Source organism: Limanda limanda, chromosome 19, assembly GCF_963576545.1.
Source record: "Limanda limanda chromosome 19, fLimLim1.1, whole genome shotgun sequence".
Classification (NCBI taxonomy): domain Eukaryota; kingdom Metazoa; phylum Chordata; class Actinopteri; order Pleuronectiformes; family Pleuronectidae; genus Limanda; species Limanda limanda.
The window spans coordinates 19,821,134-19,837,238 of record NC_083654.1 but is presented as its reverse complement, the minus strand read 5'-3'; the positions used below and the strand labels follow the sequence as shown (position 1 = coordinate 19,837,238).

At 44.4% G+C, this 16,105-nt stretch overlaps 2 protein-coding genes across 2 annotated transcripts; both read right to left on the bottom strand.

Annotated features, from left to right (window-relative positions):
* Positions 1 to 73: 73 nt before the first annotated feature.
* Positions 74 to 6,264, bottom strand: LOC133026518 (elongation factor 1-alpha). Its single transcript, XM_061093412.1, has 8 exons — positions 6,177 to 6,264; positions 3,961 to 4,116; positions 3,271 to 3,450; positions 2,893 to 3,189; positions 2,525 to 2,675; positions 2,022 to 2,278; positions 1,177 to 1,411; positions 74 to 448 (listed from the first exon to the last, which is right to left on the bottom strand). Exons 2-8 carry the CDS (start codon positions 4,102 to 4,104, stop codon positions 324 to 326), a joined length of 1,389 nt encoding a protein of 462 aa, XP_060949395.1. The 5' UTR covers positions 4,105 to 4,116; positions 6,177 to 6,264; the 3' UTR covers positions 74 to 323.
* A 240-nt stretch (positions 6,265 to 6,504) lies between these two features.
* On the bottom strand, positions 6,505 to 10,273 carry LOC133026519 (elongation factor 1-alpha). Its single transcript, XM_061093413.1, has 8 exons — positions 10,186 to 10,273; positions 9,254 to 9,408; positions 8,416 to 8,595; positions 8,012 to 8,308; positions 7,775 to 7,925; positions 7,384 to 7,640; positions 7,062 to 7,296; positions 6,505 to 6,959 (listed from the first exon to the last, which is right to left on the bottom strand). Exons 2-8 carry the CDS (start codon positions 9,395 to 9,397, stop codon positions 6,838 to 6,840), a joined length of 1,386 nt encoding a protein of 461 aa, XP_060949396.1. The 5' UTR covers positions 9,398 to 9,408; positions 10,186 to 10,273; the 3' UTR covers positions 6,505 to 6,837.
* Positions 10,274 to 16,105: the final 5,832 nt, after the last annotated feature.

The following is a 16,105-nucleotide window of genomic DNA, read 5'->3' as shown; positions in this document are numbered from 1 at the left end:
TGCTGCGTCTGTCTGAAGCAGTAACAATCACCGAACACTTAACACAAATTTAAAGAAAGACAAAAGAAATGTCTTAATTTGGCAATGTTTAAGATTTTTATTGTTTTATTTTCAACTTAATCACTGTCACAGTTTCTCCTAAAAGGCACATGCCTTCCTTTCCTGCGGAAACTTTTACGATGGGTTTGAATCAGCATAAGCCAGTCCTTGAGCAGAGAGCTCTGCCTAAGAGAAGACGGTCCTGGGTGGCAAGGAAAGAGAAGGGATGGGGCAGCCCGCTGCTGCTGAGACGTGACATCGCGCTGGACGTCCTGTAGGAGAATTCATTTCTTCTTCTCGGCCTTCTGTGCAGACTTGGTGACCTTTCCACCGCCGGCAAGTTTCTTCTCCACAGACTTGATGACACCGACGGCCACGGTCTGCCTCATGTCTCGCACAGCAAAGCGACCTGTGAGGGAGAGAAGGGCGAGAAACAACCCCAAGGAGTCAATGAGAAACTTGAAACAATTTCAGCTCCATAAAATCAAGTGGTATCTTCCAACAGGTCAGTAAACCACTGTTTATCACAGAGCTAAACCAACAAAGGGCTTTACAGTTTAAAGCTATAAACAGCTTCTCTTTGACAGCGGAAACCAATAAATTTCACTTAGAATAATTAAAACTAAAAGGTTTGCTATATTTACATTTTAGGAGGTTTTCTTTAGAACAAATCCTAAGAAAAATGGCCCTGACATGAGTTCATGCGATTCTGTAACATGGATCCTGATTGGTCGAACCTCTCGGATTGATATAGATATAAATAAATAGGAGTCAGAATTGATTGGTCCTGTGAAATTTGTAATTTTCCTTAATTGATTTGGAGAACAACGGATTGTTACAGTCACTGACTGATGAAGGAAATGCTTATGAAACACAGAAGTTTGTCCAAGTAAATTTGGCATTTGAATCATATTTTAAACAAATATTCGCCAGTTGTCCCATTTATACGAGAATTTTGTGATGTCTTGGCTTTTAAATTCAAGAAAAAATTCTGGATTTCGAATAAATCCTGAGAATTATTGCTTTTTTGGCCCATGTCCAATCCACCTTTCAAGTTTTGTGGAAATGCTTTTAGTTGTTGCTTTCTGTTCTTAAACCAACAAATAGAGGGGTGAATACAAACAGTGTTTGACTCACCCAGTGGGGGATACTGGGAGAAGCTCTCGACACACATGGGTTTTCCAGGCACCATGACGATGATGGCGGCATCTCCAGACTTGAGAGCCTTGGGGTTGTCCTCCAGCTTCTTGCCGGAACGACGGTCGATCTTCTCCTTGAGCTCGCTGAACTTGCAGGCGATGTGAGCAGTGTGGCAATCCAGCACGGGGGCGTAACCCTGGGAGATCTGCCCGGGGTGGTTCAGGATGATGACCTGCAGAGGGAGAAACACCGGGAGACACGGGGGAGGTTTGAGGAACATGGGTGGTGTGAAAATAAGTAGTTTTTCATTGTCTTTCACATGGAACTCAAAAGTGGATGAAGTGAGCCAAGTAGCTTTTAAGTTACATCTCTGATTGCACAAACATATCACCTGGTAACACAAGACTTTGAGTGAATGGAAGTGACACTGACACTTTTTCACCCCCCCGAAAAGCTGTCTGGGTGTTTGGCTGCAGTTCAGATGAAAGTCTGTATTCAGCTTGCTTCCAAAATGGCGACTGAACACTATGTTACTGCAGCGAGCGGATTCCTACATTCCAACATTTGTGCCTGGTACGCATTTCTTGCCTCTTCTCCAAAGCTCTCACTTCAGGCGGGTTTCAGCTCATGTTCACTCGTGGTGGATTTGTTTCCTCTGCGGCGGCAGAACGTGTGGCAGCACGCCTCAGAGTCTCCGGCGGGTTCAACTGTATTTACCAAACGATGATCTGGGATTCTGTTTTCACTTTCCACACATCTGTCACAGTCTCCTCGTGATGAGTCAACTCTAATGTCTGAACCAAACCAATTTACTTGATCCTTTTCTTCCTCCTGACACTCACCTGAGCAGAGAAGTTATCAGCAGCCATGGGGGGGTCGTTCTTGCTGTCACCGGCCACGTTTCCACGACGGATCTCCTTGACGGACACGTTCTTGATGTTGAAGCCGACGTTGTCACCGGGGAGAGCTTCAGGCAGAGACTCGTGGTGCATCTCCACAGACTTGACCTCAGTGGTCAGGTTGGGGGGAGCGAAGGTCACGACCATGCCGGGCTTCAGGATCCCAGTCTCAACACGGCCGACGGGTACAGTTCCAATACCTGAGAGAGAGCAGGAGGCAGGAGCCAGGAGGCAGGAGGCCATGTTTTCATGATACGCTCAAAACAAATGTTGGGAGGAACAGGCCATGGTGACATTAGCAGAAGAGGGTGTTAGTCTGGACAAAGCTTCACAACAAATCTGTGAGATAAGGTTTGTTTTTCTCTTCATATTTGTTGGCCAGGCTGATTTGGATATACGAGTTATTATGAGGTGACATTCACAGGACATTACGTGACTCGGCTTACCGCCAATTTTGTAGACGTCCTGCAGAGGCAGACGCAGGGCCTTGTTGGTGGGGCGGCTCGGGGGCAGGATGGAGTCCAGAGCCTCCAGCAGGGTCACACCAGACGCACTGCCCTCTTTACGCTCAACCTTCCAACCCTTGAACCAGCTCATCTACAACGTGAAACAGATACAGAACGGAAAGAAAGAGAAAATATGTGATGAAGCAATCGTTAAAAACTCAAGAAATATTGATCTTATCTAAGCCAAATGTAAATCAGATGCACGTCAGTCACTGATGCAAATGTACGATGGACAAATTTCTGACGAAAAACACAGTTGTAACTTTTTAAGATTTGTGCTGTACAACACGTTGTCATAAGTCCCTCACCTTCTCACTGGCCTCCAGCATGTTGTCTCCGTGCCATCCAGAGATGGGGACAAAGCCAACGGTGGCGGGGTTGTAGCCGATCTTCTTGATGTAGGTGCTCACTTCCTTGGTGATCTCCTCAAAACGCTTCTGGCTGTAAGGGGGCTCGGTGGAGTCCATCTTGTTGACGCCAACGATGAGCTGCTTCACACCCAGGGTGTAGGCCAGCAGGGCGTGCTCGCGGGTCTGGCCGTTCTTGGAGATACCAGCCTCGAACTCACCCACACCGGCAGCAACGATCAGCACGGCGCAGTCAGCCTGAAGAGGAGACACTTAGTAAGCCTTCTACCAGCATCAGGAGAGGACGAGTCAGTTCAGGGATCATCCACGTGTCTTTACCTGAGAGGTTCCAGTGATCATGTTCTTGATGAAGTCCCTGTGTCCAGGAGCATCGATGATGGTCACGTAGTACCTTGCAGTCTCAAACTTCCACAGAGCGATGTCGATGGTGATACCACGCTCACGCTCGGCCTTCAGCTTGTCCAGGACCCAGGCGTACTTGAAGGAGCCCTTGCCCATCTGTTGTGGTGAAGATCAAAGGCAAAGCACAAGGCAAACAGGCGTTGTGAAGTTTAGGTGAATCAGTGAATTCCGTTTGTTTAACCAAGTTTATCTTTTATTCATACTGTGCAGATCCCAGGTTAAGAAGTACTTGAAGGAGCCCTTGCCAATCTGTTGTGGACATAACAGGTTATAGATATATATATAAAAGCGGGAAGTGCTAGACTTCTATAGGACATAAGAGATATATCGATTTATATAAGCCACAACATGGATGGGTTAGATGTATAAAATATATAAAAGGGATATCCTATAGATGATAAATAACAGGGACATGCAATATATTCATATGGGATATAACAGGGATATGTGCTGTATGTTCCAGCTGTAGGGACCGTGCACACGATTCAACAGTAGGTGTCGCTTTTACATGGATCTCAGTGACCAGTGACTCTTCAGCTTTAATAAATACTTACGGATTCTCGTCATGTGATTATAAACTCAGACTCTGCTGTGATTGACACAAACCTCGGCAGCTTCCTTCTCGAACTTCTCGATGGTCCTCTTGTCGATTCCTCCGCACTTGTAGATCAGGTGGCCGGTGGTCGTGGACTTGCCGGAGTCGACATGGCCGATGACCACGATGTTGATGTGGATCTTTTCTTTCCCCATTGTTGTTGTTTACTGCCCCAAGAGACACGGGGAGAAGATGCGATGAAATCCAATGCGTCATGATTTAATACGTGCACACCATTCATTATTAATCACGTCCTGCTGACGTGAGGGAACAACTTGGTGCATTACGGTAGAAAACGCCATGATGGCTGAGGCTTCTTCATGTTGACAAATTCACATGCACATTTTTTATTATAACGTGAGATTATGGCGACGTTAATATACTCGACAGATCCTTAATTATCGTATTTTATACATTAAACCAGCTGGCCCAGTGCGGCGTTCACGCCCTGTCGTATAAACCGCAACTACACGCCACTTCCTGATAAAAAGGGTTATTAATAACTTATTGTTTCCAATAAGAATTCAAAGCTTCTAAAATCATCTCACTATCAATGATAGACCGAATATCGTAGCAAAAATGTTACAGATGCACCACAGATGACAGCTGCGTCAAAATGAACTCCTTATTTAATTATAAGATACTTTGTGCTAATTATCCACCAAAGTTACGTTGTAACAACTTCAACCAATAACAACGTAAGTGCGTTTAACACAAACAACGTCCGTATGGGAGAATACGTGAACACACCCTGTGTTAGTGTGGAGTTCCCATTCGGCCCACATGACGTCAAGCAGCATTTCAACCTTCGTAAAGTTAATCCACAAACTTAACGATAAAACCAGTAAAAATCTATTTTTCCTATATGTCATAGCCGGTGCGCGTGCACGACACCGAAACGCGACCCGGCCCGAGTCACGCACCACGTGCATGAGACAGGTGTCGCAACGAAATGTGACCGTTTGCCGTAAACTGATTGCCGTTAGCGGGAGCGCGCCTGCAGTCTGTTAAAGTTGCTTCTCCTCAGTTTATATTTCAGCTGATTTGATCTGATTCGAGCTGATAAATACACAACTTTATATGTATGGTAACAGAATGACCACAACTGAGGTGTTTGTATAGTCAGACAGGACCTTTTGTTGAGAATAGTCCATTATCCATGTTTAGGGATGTTTCAAAATAATATTTATGGATGGGTTCCATAATAAGAACATAAACTTTTTAGCCATTATCCTCATAACAGCAATAATGTACCGACTCTGGGCCGAGGTTTAGATATTAAAACTCCTTGTTTTGTTTATTTGCTCATGGTTGTAAACACTTATTATTTTCCTGCTTCATAATTCCTTGATTCCTCCACATATGCTGTCTAACAATAACATTGCCATCATATCATCAGTACTATTACCATCATCTTGCCACTGCACCTTATCTATTTTATTTCATTTTATCTTGTGCTTCCGTTTTTTATTCTTTCTACCTCAATATTTTTTATTTTATTCTATTGTATTATATTGTATTCAAATATACCGGCTGCTATGACAACTTAATTTTCCTTCGGGGATGAATAAAGTAATCTATCTATAAGGTTTAAATAGTCCGTTTTAACCTGCCAAAATACCCTCTATATTCCGTTTGTATTTTACTCTGAAGTCCGTAATGTCTCAACGGTGCAGATACAACTACGTCAGGCTGCGTGCGCGCTCCCGTGGAAGGAAATCAGCTTCCGGTAGGGGATCTTTTTTTGGTGACCCGGCCTCCATGTTGCTGCGCAGAGCCGCCATGTTACCAACCCACCGAGGCGCGCGCACCCGACCACCAGAGACAGCAGCTTGGGTGGATGGGTGCGCGTTCACGAGGGTGAGGAGAACTACCATGACTGGCAGAAAGAAATAACTGGCATGATATTTACTGCAGGATTAACGCTCCCAAATAGCTGCATCTGAAAATCCTGGATTATTACAGACAAAGCTGAATATCACCGCACAACATAGACAAGTTTGGATTAAATTACACGAGGTGAGCTTGCATGTTTCAACCTCTCCGGTGCAATAATACTGACAGGTTGAAAATAACAAAGCAGCACTGGTCTGCAGTCCCGTTATAGTGGTTCTCCCCATCAAGGTCAAAATACAGCTAGAAATCCCACACCCTGAAATCCTCAGCTTCTCGATCTCTAACATGCACCTTTAGCTTTTAAATCGGCATTCAGTAAAATGTCACCAACCTGTGCCTGACAAACAAGACGTCCCAGGATTTGGAGCGCAGGGAAAAAAGGACCGAATGTGATCTGCCCCGGAGTTTTTATACGGCACCAGGAGAGAGGGAGGGCTGTGCGTGCCCTCGTTGCTGTCAGACTAAAAAATAAGGGGTGCTATTGGCTGGTGCTGCATAAGTCCTACCGAGGCGATTGGATGACAAGTGCATCACGGACAGACTGCTTGGTCAAAAAAAAAAAAAAAAAAACAGCTGCAGCACAGGAGACAGGCTCTGCACCGACGACCAAACCCAGCGCTACACTCGACTGCGATGCTAAAGGATTCAAGACGAGCCAATTTCAATTTTTTCAAAGACATTTATTTTTTATTAGTTACCAGCAGCTTTCTTTCCAATCAAATGTGTGGCATTAAGATCAAGATACAATTCTAAACCATTTTTCCAACTTAAACTTAACTGAGAAGAGGCACTGTCATGTGATTCAGGTAAGTGACAATACCACAGTGTTCTTTTTTCCTGCGGAAACTTTTGCGATGGGTTTTAATCAGCATAAGCCAGTCCTTTAGTAGAGAGCATTGCCTCAGAATAGATGGTTCAGGGTGGGGGGAAGATAGAGGAGTGGCCCGCTGGTGCTGGCACACATCTTGTTGCTGGGTGTCCTTCACGACTATTCATTTCTTCTTGATGGCTTTATCTGCAGCCTTGGTCGTCTTTCCGGAAATATCCTTGGTGTCAACAGACTTGATGACACCGACAGCCACTGTCTGCCTCATGTCACGCACAGCGAAACGACCTGGAGATAGAGGGTTCGACAATTAGCACGTTTTCATCCTCTTGTGAAATTAAAAAGCATGAGCAAGCATTTCTATTATTGTGCAGTGGATTTCAAACTCACCGAGGGGAGCATAGTTGGAGAAGGACTCCACAACCATGGGCTTCTGGGGAACGAGCTTGACGATGGCAGCATCTCCAGACTTGACGAACTTGGGTGCATCCTCAAGCTTCTTGCCGGAACGACGGTCAATCTTCTCGATGAGCTCCTTGAACTTGCAAGCAATGTGAGCTGTGTGGCAGTCCAGAACGGGGGCGTAACCCTCGTTGATCTGGCCAGGGTGGTTCAGGATGATGACCTATGGGAACATTTTGAAATTATTTGACTGCCATATGCAAAGTGAGGAAAAACCACGAGTCATCTGTTCATGGCTAAAAATACCAACCTGGGCGTTGAAGCTGGCAGCAGCCTTGGGTGGGTCGTTCTTGCTGTCTCCAGCAACGTATCCACGACGGATTTCCTTGACGGACACGTTCTTGATGTTGAAGCCAACGTTGTCACCGGGGACAGCCTCGGGCATCGACTCGTGGTGCATCTCCACCGACTTGACCTCAGTGGTCAGGTTGGGGGGAGCGAAGGTGACGAGCATACCGGGCTTCAGGAGACCAGTCTCCACACGACCGACGGGTACAGTTCCAATACCTGAGAGAGAGCAGGACAACATTTGTTGTTAATACACTTCAGTTTCTTACAAAAAAAAAGTTGTGTACTACAAGTTGTATTTTGACACTTTGCATCAAATTCAATCTCTGACGGAGACCGTTCGTTCTTCTCACCTCCGATTTTGTAGACGTCCTGCAGGGGCAGACGGAGAGCCTTGTCTGTGGGGCGGGAAGGAGGCAGGATGGAGTCCAGGGCTTCCAGCAGTGTGGTTCCACTGCCGTTACCCTCCTTGCGCTCAACCTTCCATCCTTTGTACCAGCCCATCTACAGATGATTGAGAGAAGTTAGTTCATGTTCATCTCATCAAAACAAGTCGGAAATTTCCTCAACTTCACAAAAAAAGGGGTTACCTTCTCACTGGTCTCGATCATGTTGTCTCCGTGCCATCCAGAGATGGGGACAAAGGCAACAGCGGCGGGGTTGTAGCCGATCTTCTTGATGTATTGGCTCACTTCCTTGGTGATCTCCTCAAAACGGGCCTGGCTGTAAGGGGGCTCGGTGGAGTCCATCTTGTTGACACCAACGATGAGCTGCTTCACACCCAGGGTGAAGGCCAGCAGGGCGTGCTCGCGGGTCTGGCCGTTCTTGGAGATACCAGCCTCGAACTCACCCACACCGGCAGCAACGATCAGCACGGCGCAGTCAGCCTGAAGAGGGACAAGATTCATTAAGTTCTATATCTCTGTATACTGAATATTTGATACCAGCATCATGGGGGGACGAGTCAGGTCAGTGATCATTAACATTTCTTTACCTGAGAGGTTCCGGTGATCATGTTCTTGATGAAGTCCCTGTGTCCAGGAGCATCAATGATGGTCACGCAGTACCTGGTGGTCTCAAACTTCCAGAGAGCGATATCGATGGTGATACCACGCTCACGCTCGGCCTTCAGCTTGTCCAGAACCCAGGCGTACTTGAAGGAGCCCTTGCCCATCTGTGGAGAAGCAAAGGTTCTCGAATGAGTTCAACAGAAAGGGGAAGTAATACACATCACATGCACCATAGCATTTTACACTAGTTACACTTTTTTATTCAGGTATATATATATAATTTCTATTTACATTTTTTGTATTCTATTTTATCCTGTTTTATTTTTTTTGTCTACTTTATATATTTTGAGCATTGCCATAAGAGCGTGTGACCCAAGCATTTCATTTCAAGACAATTAACTCTTGAATATTGTTAATACAGAATAATAATATCAGTTTGTGATCCTTAGTGAGGAATCTACTCATTTAAATTACAGATTTCACCTTACTTTTACATTTAATAGAAATTATAGAGGACATTGAAGTCAATCACAGCCTTCATGGGGTATATTATATAAATATTATATTAAAATTGCATTATGGGAGTTTTAAGAAACAGATTCACTAGTTTTCAACACAAACATATCCCGTTATAGATATAAACCCCTCTATGACACGTAGGGCTCAGTGCTGCTTGTCACAGGCCCGAGAGAAGTGCACAGTCAGCAGCACGTTAGGCCCCACCCAGCGTGCGCGCTCCCGCTGGAGGAGACACGCTGACGCCGCCATCTTGGGGCCCGTTTCCTAACGGTCCCACAGATTATTACAGTCACTCGTCCTCACCTCGGCGGCTTCCTTCTCGAACTTCTCGATGGTCCTCTTGTCGATTCCTCCGCACTTGTAGATCAAGTGGCCGGTGGACGTGGACTTGCCGGAGTCGACATGGCCGATGACCACGATGTTGATGTGGATCTTTTCCTTTCCCATTGTTGTAGTTGCTGCCACAAGAGAGAAAATAGAGCCAGTTAGCTCCAGTCCACACAACACGTGCTAACCCGGGTTGAACAGCTAGCCCGGGTGGGTTCACTGATCCGGGACAACGGTTTTAATCCGAATTCACTCCATTTTAAAAATATAAATCCACATTTGATGGAACACATTTGGGTTAAATTGGTTTTAAACACATATTGGTAACTGGGAGGGGATGGGGGGTTAGTGGTTGTGGTTAGGCCGCTCCTGCTAGGCCTCACCCGGCCTCGGGCCAGCGGGGACACGTGTTCCTCCGCGGGCCACGTCGTCGTCTAAAGTTACAACAGATTAAATATCTATATCAGGGGGGCACACATCGTCCCCGGACCCCCGGCTGCTGTTCCCTCACCCCGGGTTGGCACCCGGCCCGGAGACAAGGAGGAGGAACCAGATTCCACTCCAGCATCCCGGGGATCCGCTAGCTGCAGCCGCCTCTTTGTTCCTCTCCTCCTCCTCCATCATCACCCCAGCACCGCCGCCATTAAAACACTCCGCCATTAAAACCAACACGTGTTCAATCCGAAGCTAAGCTAAACATGTGGGAGCCACGTTATCGCTTAATGGCGGATTCCACTCGACGGATCTAATCCAGTGAGGAGTTACATAACCGCACAAAAGGGCCGGGTTCCCTCCCAGGCCTCCGCGGGGAATCGGTGCATAAACCTCGGGTACATCTCGTTAAACATCCCCCTCTTCCCCCCTCGCTCCAGAAGCTTCGATTAGTTTAGAAACGCAGCGGAACTCACCGGTGTTTCTGTGGGATTTCACCAAAGCTGCTGCCCCTGGCCAGGTAACAGAAAGAGGAAGTGTGAGGCGGATCGGAGGGTTATATACCGGCGGGGAGGCGGCCTCGCTTCCCGGTGCCCTCCCCGCGGAAGACCCCGCAAATCACGCACATTCCTGCTGAAAAAAACGTCAGCACGTCACCGGAAGTTGAGCAGCGCCAGAGTCCAGACAAGTGAGGGACATCTGAGAGAACTGAGACGAGGATGGAGAAGGAACACTGAGGAGAAGTTTGAGATAAAAACCCTTCAAGGACGAGGATATTTCATGTGTTAGTCTCATAAAAGCACATTCACTTCATAAAATATGGTTAAAATCGGTTATAATACAAATATATTTTCCATCATAAGCAAATATCAATATACAATAGACAATATAACATTCCCCCTTTGAAAATAGGTATATTTTTAATGCGATTAGAATATAGACTCTGCTTATAGGAACACACATAAAAGGACAAGGACAACAAGTTTTGTATGAGATACACAATTCATTTTTACTAATTGTGTATATGGTAATAGGACATGATTTTCAGTTCGGAACACATTTTTTTAATTAGATCACATCATAAAATAGAGACTGAAGGTCAGTTTTAGATTGGTTGTGGGAAAAATTTTCACAGAAATGATCTTTAAGCTGATTATAATTGATTATGTTTGTGTTTTGTAGGGACATACATATCATATATCTGATGCAGAGCAGATTGTGAGGACACAGGTAACTATATTTTCATTATTAGGCTCATTATTCTGATAATAGAACACTGTGGGCCTCCTGCTTTTCAAATGTTTGGCTCAGTTTCTCATATGAAAATAAACTAAATATATTTAAGTTTGAGACCTCCAATATGCCTTAAAGGTTCAATAAAAGACTTCATTAACTTCCATTTGAGGCCTAAACAGCACAAAGCACTGTGAGCCCACCCATGGACCCCCCCACCCCACCCCCTGCTCCGTCAATACTCTGACGACGCCTCAGCCTGATGAGATTATTTAAATCCCATCGAGATTTACATTCAAACAGATGTCAGACCCTGAGAAGATGAACTCAAGCTGTTTTCAAGATTTCTTATCGACCAGCCATTTACATTCCCAACACTCACATGTGTTTCCAGTGATTAGGGCGGAGTCTGTCATCGGCGTCGGCCGGTTTAATACTTAACCAAAAATAATCTCATCAAATGAAAACAGTATCTTAAATCTACAGATCTTCTGAGAATAGGTGGAGTAGAGTGATGACTTGTGTGTTGTGAGGAAGCTGCTCAGAGGTGAGGAGGTCAGGTTCTGCCTCTCCCAACATCCCTGTGGCACCAAGCCCAGTTCAGAGGCAGCTGGCATAACTCGGTGAACGTGCACACACACGTGCACACTCACACACTCACTCACTCACACACTCACACACTCACACAACTACTCGCTCGGCTTTCCTGTCAGTTCAGGTGGCAGACACTTTGACTTGGCAGCTGCCTCTTTCAGTCAGAGGAGGGTAGAGGGCCTGAGCGGGAGGGAGGGAGGGAGGCCTGGAGATCGGCTGGGGGAGATATGGGAGGGAGGAGATAAGGAGGGAGAGAGAGTGAGGCAACTTGAAGTGAATAGAAGTGTGTTTTTACTCTGCTGCAGATTCACAAAGGAAAAGCGGAGAATAGGTCAAAGTGTGAGATACTCTGAACCCAAGCTGAACGTCAGACACAAGTTATAAGTGAGTCACAAACCGGTTCTGCTGAACAATACAACAGGTTCATAGGTTAAACCTGCACATATATATCCATACATGTAGGTAAAGAGCAGCACCTGTGTCTGGAGACGTGTTGCACAAAGCCTCTCATAGTTTGAAACCGTCTCTGACACCACAGGCGACAACACTGTTGAGTGACTGCCATTCATAACCAGAGGCTTAAAAATGTGGTCTGAGCCAGTTATAATCACGAGTACGACACGGTCGGTTAGTGATTCTCAACAGCGCCGGCCTTTTCAACAGCTGAGTGTCTAGAGTGTCCTTCTCCCAGCCAGCGTTCAGGGATCGGAATTAATCGTGATTAAAGGAGCTTTGATCATAGCTCGTCCGTGGAAATCAAACACGTTAGGGCTGCTCTGTGGAAACACCTCCGGGGAACTCTGCACCCTGCTCTGTGTGTGTTTCATCAATACGTCATGTGACACAAATCACCCCAAATACCAGGAAGTGTCAGTTTACAGTGTCTTTTGTATTTCATTAAAGAAACAACAGTGTCTGGAGTCCAAGCAGAGATACAGACTCAGATGTTTGTTGACTCAGGGACACTCCCGGACTTCTACTGCTGGAAACATCCTTTTCCCAATGTAGTCAAATAGAAATTAAACTATTCTGATGTGAGTTGAAAATCACTTTACTGAAACAGAGTCAAAGGCTGAATGGAAAGAGCAGATTTGTATCTTATCACATTCCGCTCTGCACCGGTCTGTGTGTGTGCACAGAAATAAAAACTTCTGACCAGGCCACAGCAACACTATAACTCAAATATACACAACAAATAAGCAACACACAAGCAGCTCATACCCCAAACTAGTACACAAACCCTTCTACCCATGTAACCCTTGACTCTGTTGTGATACTTGACTCATTTAACCTCCCTGTGCTGCTAAAGGAAAAGTCAGGGGACACTCAAACTCCCCCGAGCTTTAACGTCTGGGGACAACGAAGATGTGAACCAAGTGACCCAACAATCCCCGAGACACAAAAGTGAAAACTGTCACCAGACAAACTGTCTGCGCCTCTGCTGGAGAAAACTTAGCCTCAGGTGATCTGAGAACTGAACAGAGCAAAGTACAACTGGCAGCTGTGTTCTTCTTCCAGACACAAACTAGAACAGAGCGAGGAGAGAGAGAGAGAGAGAGGGGAAGTGTGAGTTGTGTGTGTGCGAGTGTGAAGGGAAAGGGGAGAATGTGATTCAACCGGCAGACTGGCAGCCAGTTCTCAGCCGAGCGTCAGCGATGAGTCATCGGGTAGGAGGAGTGGTGGTTATAGCAACGAGAGACCTGAGCATTCAACCACCGGCTGAGGGAAACGTGTTTGTGACACAGACACAGATACACAAGTCTGATAATGCACAGATTTCTGATTTCTTCATTTGGAACAGGGACTTTTGACAATATAATATAATGGAGATAGATACAAAATCGATGTTTTTCCATAATAAACAAATATGCAGCAAGTTAACAGAATCTCTACAGTAAAAATAAGTGTTTTCAATGGGTAAGGGGAAAATCTGCAAATGAGACCAAACGTATTCAAATTATATCAACAAATTGTCTTTTATTTGTTTGTTTTTGTGTTTTGCAGGGAAATACAACATAAATATGATACCCAGCGGATTTTGTGGACACAGGTGAGTATATTTTTTGATCTCATCTGAACCTTTAACCTTCGACTTAGACACAAACTGGAGATCCACCGGTCACATAATGCACAGCTTTCTCTTTCTCCTCCCTCCGGGTGCCTCAGGGAAACCACAAATTAAATCATGTACTTTAAGCAATAGGATATACTGAAGAAAGATAAAAATAGTGATGACTCATATAGAAAAGAGTCACAGCGTCCTTGTGTCTTAACAATATTGATTCCAGTTAAAAATTCCTGGTTTATCATCAGCAGCATCAAACCAGTCCTGCGTCAGAGTCAGATGGGCCAATTCTAAGGAACTCCACCTGGTGTGTGTGTGTGTGTGTGTGTGTGTGTGTGTGTGTGTGGTGTGTGTGTTTTTGTGTGTGTGAGTCCTGCAGGGGACGAAAGAAAAGCCCTGTGACTGAATCAGAAAACACCACATTCATGTGCATAGGGGCAGTTTCAACACAATCTAAATTGCATTGTCAGCACTGTATGTAAACACACTGTGAGGCAGAGGGGGGACAGTTAATGCAAATAAAGCACATTTGCAACACACAGCCGGCCCCAGGTATCTCCTGTGTGCTGCTCCGCTCCCCCCCACTGATCCACACTTGCTAACTAAGTTCTCCCTTTTGGCGGCCAGGCCCTCGTCTGCATCTCTTTCACACCCTGAGTGTCAAGGAGGTGAAGTTTGTGTATCACTTGCATTTCACAGCCTCCAGGAAGGGAAGCTTCTCGAATTCCACCTTTGACCTCTGCTGTGGGGGGTGCAGGGGGCTGCAGGGGGCCTCGGAGGGTTTCATTTGTTCACCTCTGGAGGCGACTGCAGCCGCAGGTCGAACCAGGAGGTGAAAAACTCTCTATAAACTGTTTTTCATAGTTTCTCTCATTCTTCAATCCATTTGTTTGGGCTATTTATACATAGCTGTTATTGATCTGTAACGCATCTCCAATATCGGACTGTTTAAATAAACCTGACTTCTACTTCAGTGATGCTTTTGCACAGACATTTATTTACAAGGTTTTATAAATAGAACCGGAAAGTAAACTATTCCCCTGCGGCCGGTTTTATTTTTGAAATGACTTCCAGCTACAATCGTGCATCACATGACCCTGACGAAGACTGGGCACATTAAATAGGAACTAGTTCGTAGGATGGAAACAAAGATGTAGAACAAAGAACAAGTGAATAATGAAATACATTGTTTCCATAGATGTGTTGTGAGTATTTAAAACGTCAAATATTATACTTTGTTATCCACAAAATTGCCTGATACACTATTTGGCACATTGAGATTAATGATATATAAATGTGTACTTATGTGAGACCAGGGGAGACTTTTATTGTTTCATATCTGAATATAGAGTAGTTAACTCTTTAATTCATATTTATATTATTGCATCAATAATTATGTCAAGTAAGATTTAAGTATTTTCACAGTGCAGTATTTTTACTGTTAAATTAAAGTTTTAATGAAGACACACTGAACGCTAATTAAAAATAAACTGACTAAAGTTTCACACTATAAACTTATAAAATAATAAATCATACAGAAGTTTGTCCTGTAGACGAACATGTCGATATTTTATTATTATTTATTATAAGAATTACGTGAAATTGTCTTCTTTAAAAAAGATGATGAAAGAGATTGTAACACTGTGTAAACTCATGGAGGGAGAGAACGTGTAGTTGACACGGGGGACGATAATTGCTGTTGCACCGCTCCGGCATCATTCTAAGAACTTCCGGTTCATTTCTATAATAAAATAATCTGACGCAAGGTTTAAACATTGAAGTGACGTACACACACAGCAACGATGAGTCATGTCCGGGTGTGACTTCTGAGAAACCTGGAAAAATAATGAAATAAATAGAAACTGAGCTTTAAATTAACTTAACACATAGACAGGGCGACACATGAGGATTATTAAGGATCAAAGTACATAAATAAATATCATAAAGGTCATCAAAGTCTGACATCTCTCCTTAACTTATTTATATCACTCATTGATATTGAGTTTCTAACATATGAATATAAAATTAAAACTTCCATTAACTGGCTCTGATCTTATTTTGTTTCCAGTTTGAGAACAATCCTTATTTTGAGTTTAATTGCCTTGCCCCACCTAGTGGCTGCAAGGAGGAACTGTTCACAACCAGACAGTTAGAACAAACCACTTTGTCTCTTCAGTGAATCTGATCAGTAATTACACACACAAATGTTGTTCTGATAAGAAAAAGTTTATTGTGTGTTGTTTTCATTCTTGCCAATTAATAGCACCATCCATAGATGTAAACCCACAAAAACCATTGTATTTAAATATAAGAAATCCGCTTCCTTTTTGCATATTTCTTCACTTTTTAAAATGTCTTAAATCTTTTTTTACATTTCATCCGTTCATTTCTTTTACTGTACCCATTTGATATGTAACAAACTCCACAACAGGCTCATGAATAAACCCAAACAGCAGGTAAACAGAAAACAATCTGTATCAGAGAAGATGTGAATGAAAACAATA